The 7,436-nt window shown below is 39.8% G+C and overlaps 1 protein-coding gene across 1 annotated transcript; it reads right to left on the bottom strand.

The window, feature by feature from the left end:
* Positions 1-40: 40 nt before the first annotated feature.
* Positions 41-7,361, bottom strand: atpaf2 (ATP synthase mitochondrial F1 complex assembly factor 2). The gene is made up of 8 exons (XM_041815942.1): positions 6,900-7,361; positions 6,754-6,798; positions 4,127-4,275; positions 3,029-3,126; positions 2,126-2,206; positions 1,897-2,009; positions 1,568-1,683; positions 41-1,057 (listed from the first exon to the last, which is right to left on the bottom strand). The coding sequence occupies exons 1-8, from the start codon at positions 7,015-7,017 to the stop codon at positions 920-922; spliced, it is 858 nt and encodes a 285-aa protein (XP_041671876.1). The 5' UTR covers positions 7,018-7,361; the 3' UTR covers positions 41-919.
* Positions 7,362-7,436: the final 75 nt, after the last annotated feature.

Raw genomic sequence — 7,436 nt, 5'->3', positions numbered from 1 at the left:
ATGAAATTTTTAATGCCCCCCCCCCCCCCCCCCCCCAGCTTTGTACATTACAATTACTAATTAGACTTACAGATATGGTCAAAAAAGAAAACCCTCTTTAATGTCAAAGTGAAAACAGCTTTCTATAAAGTAATGTCAATTAAATAAAAATTACAATTTTTAATAAGTGACTGCATTAATAGAAATATCACTGATGTTCACTCTACTTGTCTGTACTGCACTTGTAAAATGAATAAATACATTTATTTTTAAAAAATGCTGAATTATATTGACCATGATTGATTAATAAAACTAGTAAAATGGTACTGGGGGGCACTGGCTATCATATGACTACTCCTTGGGAGCATTAGTAAATCTTTAACATATGACAATGAAAATGCAAAACTGTACCATATATAATGAGGAAAACTTGAATACACTTTAATATTTTTGCATGCAGTGTGTTACCAAATCCTAAACCACACAGTTATTGCCAATAGTATGCTGTTAGGACAGCATAGGAAGTTGCAGTATTCAAATGTAGCACACAGGGAAAGCTGGCATGAAATAAACATTCCTCAACCAAACAGACAATATTAGTCACCATTCTCTTGAAACCATGTGCAGAGTCCAAAATGTCACGGCTGACTGAGAACTGTCTGGAAACTTTGTGAAGGGTATCATACTTGGCAGCGTCCACATATGCAAAAACACAACCAGTGTGCTAATGCGGTTCTATGAAGTACGATAACTCCTCTGTATAACAGATCACAGACACAGCAGCTGTCACTGCTAATTGAACCAACAACATGCATCATGTTTGTCATCAGGGTTGTAGAAACATGGATACTGCTTAGTACTGAATGTTGGGGATGTTTCTCAGCTTGAGAGCAGATTTCCTCGATACACAAAGAGATATTAACATTTGTATAGGTCTTATTTAGTCCTGCAGGAGTTTGCGTTTGACAGTTGAACTCTCAGATGAGAGATGAACAAAGAGAGCTCCAGCAGCAGTTCGCGCTCTCAGCTCGTACATGTCGTAGTCATGGGCCCACTCCACGTTTCCCCAGCGCTGAATCTGTATAGGAGCAAAAACAAGTTAAAGGTTTGGAGCTTAATAAAGCTTTCTGCGATAATCAAACCCTGGCTCATAGCTGCTACAAACAACAGTATATGGAATAACCTTACACAGCAGAAAAAGTCAGAGAAGTTGTTACTTTCAGCAAAAATTGATGAATACAGCAATTTACAGAATTCCCTGCGAACCAAGCTTGTTCAGCCCCCTCTTTTTATGAACACTGTCTGTTGCCAGGTAAAATTTCATTAATATGATGGTAACAGAAGAGGGTGCTGTTCTCCCAGAGTAAATGACACAGAACCTTACACTTTGATTTCTCCGTCAAAAAATCAAACTAGAACAAACAGATAAGTACCAAGACGTCTTGAAATCCCATTAAAGTAAGCAAGCAAGGTCGACATGATAGAGTAGCTTAACTAAGAACAGAGTAATTTAAGGTGCTGAGAGATACTAAATGCAAAGTTTTGATGGTTCAAAGGGTTTGGGGGAACATTATTGCTCGTTTGTTACCTGGAACTCCTCCTCCAGTCTAGACAGCAGCACAGCCTTTTCCACACTCAGATGTCTGTCAATAATCCCCAGTGACAGCACAACCGACTTCAGCTGAGTAATCACGTACTCAAGCCCTGCAGAGGAGAAACCACATTACTGAAAAGTTCTGCCCTTCTGTGTTTACAGCTTATCGTAGTTTACCAGATCAGTTACATTACATTTCACACTAAAAGCATGATAAAATAAAGCAAAACAGGAGTGTGAAAATCATGTCTAAGTCAGACATTTTTAAAAGGGCCTCCAAGTGTTTGAAGTGCTCATCTTGGGTCAGTTTCCCAATGCTCTACCTGTCAGGGACCAGAAGTTGTAAGATTTCAGGTGCTGCCGGAATGTGTCTTTGGTTGCCTCTGGGATTTCAGGACCCAAAATACTGGATGAGGAGCCAATGGTGACATTATATCTGCAAAAGCATTGTGGAAAATAAAAGGTAATATGAAGTAAATCAAAACAGTAGATTTTAATGTCATTATGGTGGCTTACAGTAATTGCCTGTGCTGGTTTTTTGTCAGCCGTTACCTGTTTTCAATCCAGTGCAACACAGGGTCCCATTCATTCTTCTGTAGGTCAACCAAACCATAGGGCTCATCAACTCTGTAACTACACAGACCATGAAACACCATTAACAGGTAAAGCCTTTCCAGCAGGTTCCTTACTGTTAATATTGGGGGAAAAAAACATCTGAATATCTCTGAACACAATTAACATAAAATAAAATCAGCAAGGTTGTCTAAATGCAGCCAGTAGAAAAATTACAATGTATGAGTCAGTTTAATCACATTGCAGACATTAATCTTTGTTGTCATTCTGTTGTCCATGTCTATTGTGGTAATCCTAAACATATTGATGTGAAAAAATTATTACATTTTGACAAACAATGCCCATTGGTAAATAATGTGGGCATGGACAGATGTTATCAGCAGATGTTTATTTGCTGTGTTCTATCAATTTAATGCTACCATTTAGCGCACCAAACAGTTGATTCAGAAAAGAGATTCATTGCTGGACAGAATGTGTGACCTGTTACAAACTCTGATCGGTTTCATAGTCAAAGATGAGGGAAAATGTTGGTATTGTGAGCATGTTCTACCAAAAGAAGTAATGAAAATAGCAATGAGATTGTCCAACAGAAAAACTGTTATGTTTAACAATCAGTGCATCTCTAAAATTAACCTCGAACTCCCTTTAAATTGAACAATTATCAAAATTAGGTATGTTGTACATGTGAATATACCACACAATCAATAATACCTTATTGATTGTGTGGTATATTCACATGTACAATATACCAGACAATCAATAAGGTATTGTGTGGAATTTTGTACATGTGAATATACCACACAATCAATAAGGTATTATTTACATTCATTACAATAGTAAATTGCTTTTTAAATCCCAATGCTTTAATAACATATGGCATACCAGACAGTGTCTGTTTCCAGGAACTTCAGGGCAGCATTGATCATTTGGTCCTTGTCGCGTTGTGTGGGATTGTCCAGTGCTGTGTTACACAGTGTTGTCTGCAGGAAAAGAGTTATCAAAAATTACAGTTTCAGTCAGTTAATTTTTAATTTTGATACAAATGAGGACAAAATTATTGACTCCCCCTATGAAAATTTTATACCAAGTTATCACAGTGTTTCCAAGTGTTAAGAACTGGAGAGAGAAGTTTCATCAAGAAATTCTAAGGACAACCTGGAGAAAGATTCTGCATACTTGAAGCATGTCCTTTGGTCAGACAAGATCAAACTAAAGCTCTCAGGCCATAGAGACGACGTCTATGTTTGGAGAAAGAAGGGACAGGTGTCTAACCCAAAGAACACTATCCCACAGTGAAACATGGCGTGGGGGTATTATGCTATGGAGATGCTAAAGTGTGTCTGGAACTGGGAATCTTGTAATGGTAGTAGGAATCATGAAGAAAGAAGGATATGTGAAGATTTTGATAGAAAACCTCAAGCAGTCAGCAGCAAAACTGAGTCTGAGTCGTAAATTTGTCTTCCAACAAAAAATATGCACAGCTTCTGATAAAGAACTACCTCTAGAAGACCAAAGCCAACGTTACTGACTGGCCTGCACAAAGCCCTGATGTGAATCCCATTGAAAATCTGTGAGGGTAGGAGCTTGAGAGATTCATCAAAGAAGAATGGGCTGGGATTCCTGAAGAGACGTGTCTGAGACTTGTTGAAAACTACAACAAACAAGTGCAGGCTCTTATCCAGCAAAAAGAATGCACAACTGGCCAATTAGCATCAGGAACGCTAATAATTTAGACGCTTATCATTTTTGTGAAATAATGTTGTTTCTGTGTGCAAGGTAAAAAAAAAAAAAGATTAAAAATAAAACTACAATGTTTGCTGTGTTAAAAAAATCCTTCTTTGTTTAACAACATTTGAAAAATACATAGGGACTAATAATTTTGTCCTCAACTGCATATCTGAAATTAAAGTCTTATTTTGCATTCAACTTGTGGATAAGAAAAGAAGCTTTCACCCTACAAAACTAATTCAAAACCCTTACCAAGTGCATTGTGTAGAATTTGAGTGTGTCTTTTTGAGCATCCCACTCAGTTGCCACTGCGATGGCCAGGGCTTCATTTGGCACAGTAAACAGTTTCCCTCCAGGAGTTTTTAGTTTCCTTCTGTCCAGGTTTATCTCAAATACGCCACCTGAAAAAGAGGGAATATTCATCAAGCAGATGATAATGCATGAAAAATATACACAATTTTATTATGTTATCTAAACTTAGCACAAACAGTAAGGAAGTGTGTGTTTGGTAGATTTTTTCCTTTGTTGTGACAATTGTTCACAGATAAATCTTATACTAGGACTGCAACGATTAGTCAGCATAATCGATTATGTCGACTATAAAAATTTGTTGACAGGGAAATTCAAGTGTGGACTAATCGTATTTTTGTTTTTGATATTGGTAAAATCAAATACCGGCCGGTAAAACTCATCTGTACTTGCAGTTCACTACTCAAAGAAGAGAGCCAGCCTCACACCAGAACATGTTGACATGTTGTTCCTGCACTGCAGTTTAAAGAAATTATAATCTATTGTTCAGTCACTTGGGCTGGGAGTTTGATTTGTTTACATTAAGCTTTATTTTTACTTTTGGACTTTGGATGGGCAATTTGCTTTGTTTACTTTTATGGATATACCAGTCCCTTTAAAGAAAGCTATCCTTTTGTAACCTGCAAGGCAGGTGAACCGCTACTATTTAAATTGCTACTATTTACATAAAATGGGGATCCAAAGTAGTGCGTGCCAAACAACCGCGATCAATCAACTAATCGGGAAATCTATTGATAGATTAGGCGACATAAAAAATAATCTTTGCAGCCCTATCTTATACCATTGGAAAAATTGTTTATTTCTCTTTTAAATGGTGCCATATTTGTACGGAACAGGCATTTGTGGGATGAGCAGCAGAGCTGAGTATGTGGGTAGCACTAATGAAAAATTTTCCAAATCTTCTCTTCCACTGCCAAACAGCTTATTCTACCACTGACTCTTGTTCTGTGGACTGGATGATAGAAGTCCAAAGAAATAAGACATATTGGCAATCAAAGCACATTCATCTAACAGGAGCCTCAGAAGCAGGTGGGAAGAACCATACACAACCACAACAGCCCAGCAGCTCCTCCTCATGCTGGTCACCAGCCTGGTCACATACTGCTGTGGGATGGCATCCCATTCTTTGACCAGCATTTCTCGCAAGTTAGCCAATGTAGTTGTGTTGGTCACTCTGGCAAAAACAGCACACCCAAGCTGATCCCACAAGTGTTCAGTGGGGTTGAAGTCAGGACTGGTGGCAGGCCATTCCATCCTCTCCACTCCCAAATTCTGGAGGTAGTCTCTAATAAACCCCGCTCTGCGTTGTCATCTTAGAGGAGTGGTTCCCAAAGTGGGCCGTGGGCCCCCCAGGGGATACTTACAGTGAGGGGTAGGGTGGGCCTGAAAATATTTTCATTCGTCAAAGGGGGGGGCCAATAGAAAAAGTTTGGGAACCACTGTCTTAGAGGTTAGAGTTTGGTCCCAGACTATAGAGATATGGGATTGACACTGGTTGCAGGATCTCATCTTGAGACCGCTCTACATTGAGATTGCTTCCAAAGCCTCCTTTTTTTCAGTGAGGAAGATGCTAGCCCCACACCATCACACGTCCTCCTCTAAAAGATTTTACTCGATCAGCACAGCAATCAGCATAGTGTTCTCTGCATCTTTTTCCAAACTTTGACTGTACTATCCAACTACCGTAGGCAGAATCTGGACTCATTGCTGAACAAAATACTCCTCCACATGTTTGGGTTCCAGTGCACGAGTTGACAACTGCAGTGCAAAAGGATCTGATGGTGAAGGGCAGTCATGGCAGCCCTCAGGGACCAGAGATTGGCTGCAAGCAGTCTGTTCTGGATTGTCTGGGCAGAGAGTCATCGGTCAGATCATCCTGCAGATCTTGGATGACAGCCTAAGGGTCCTAAGAACTGACAGGGTGAGTAAACAGTCTTCTTGGAGTGTCGTCTTCCTGGGATGTCCACTTCATGGCTGTCTCTATCCCCCGTTATATGGAACCTGGCCTTCGGTTTGCAGATGGTACTCACTCACTCCAAAAAGTGCAACAACTTGGTTTTGCAAAGCACCAGCTTCAAGTTGCCGTATCACACATGCCCTATCCAGAGGAGTCAAATGTGGCATGCTGACACTTGGAGCAGACCACTATAGCAGGGCTCATGCTTACAGGTGCTGGCAGCTGATTGTCAGCACTTGGGGGTACCAGAAGCTCCAAAAAAGAGTCAATAGCAACAGCAAAATGAGCTGTTTGGTATTGGCAGAGAAGATTTGACAGATTTTTCAAGGGTGCAACCCACATACTCAGCTCTGCTGCTCATCCCACAAACAGATGTTTCTATCTTATGTGCCACCATTTAAAAAGGAAATAAACAGGGTTTCCAGCAGTATAACTTTCTTTTTCCCAAGAAGCATTGTTAAAATGGTGAAATAATTTACCAAACACAAATATATTTTTGAGCTAAGGTTTCTCAGTACTACGTAACACTTGGGGTTCACTTTTCCAACTCCAATTGACCTACTTTCTCAATCACATTGCCCATCATTTTAGGCATCATCATGAAACAACTTACCTTCACCCTGGGATATGCTGACGTCTTGATAGAATCTTTTTCTTTCTGAGAACAGAAGAAAAAAGTACATAACAGTCTACGATTGTTTAGCATTGATATCAAGCCATAAAAATGCACTGCTGCTGCAGGAGTTCAATGTTTCTTACCTGCTGCGGGTGTGGAGTATTTCAAATGAAACCCAAGCTGCTGACTTCTTGGGCAAACTTTAATGAGGGACAGGCCACTTCCAACCTGAGTCTGAAGTCTAATTAGGTTCCTCAACATAGCGGCGGTAATGTGAAAATGTAATGTTTGGGAGCAGAGCTAACAGAAAGGCTAGCTACTTTTTTCTGCAAGGCGACTTGTTTATAGCAGTTTGTTAGTTAAACGGATGCAGCATTTTACACGAGTTGGACTTTCACGAAGAAGCATAAATTTTCGTTCATACTGTAGTTCCTACTTTAATAAGTTTTCTCTGTTTACTAATATACAGCGCTCTCCTGGCCTCATGTAGCATCTTCTGTGTTCAAAAGCATGCTTATGACCTTCTGCGCTTGACAGTTAGCGTCACCAGTGCGTTTACCAAATGGGAAATGTAGTTTTAATATTCGACTCCTCTTAGTGTTTCACAACAGGAAAAACTACACCAAAATATTCCCACAAAGCCTTCCGCAGGTTGGACCAATGAACATTGAAGATGTTGC

This window comes from Cheilinus undulatus, linkage group 20 (assembly GCF_018320785.1).
Source record: "Cheilinus undulatus linkage group 20, ASM1832078v1, whole genome shotgun sequence".
NCBI classification, from domain to species: Eukaryota; Metazoa; Chordata; class Actinopteri; order Labriformes; family Labridae; genus Cheilinus; species Cheilinus undulatus.
This window is presented reverse-complemented; position numbering and strand designations above follow the sequence as displayed.

Coding starts and splice junctions, on each gene's coding strand:
- atpaf2 (XM_041815942.1), bottom strand. CDS start 7,017: ATGTTGAGGAACCTAATTAGACTTCAGACTCAGGTTGGAAGTGGCCTG. Junction 2,207..3,028: donor CTGGAAACAGACACTGTCTG/GTATGCCATATG, acceptor TGGTCTGTGTAG/TTACAGAGTTGATGAGCCCT. Junction 1,684..1,896: donor CAACTTCTGGTCCCTGACAG/GTAGAGCATTGG, acceptor TCTCCTCTGCAG/GGCTTGAGTACGTGATTACT.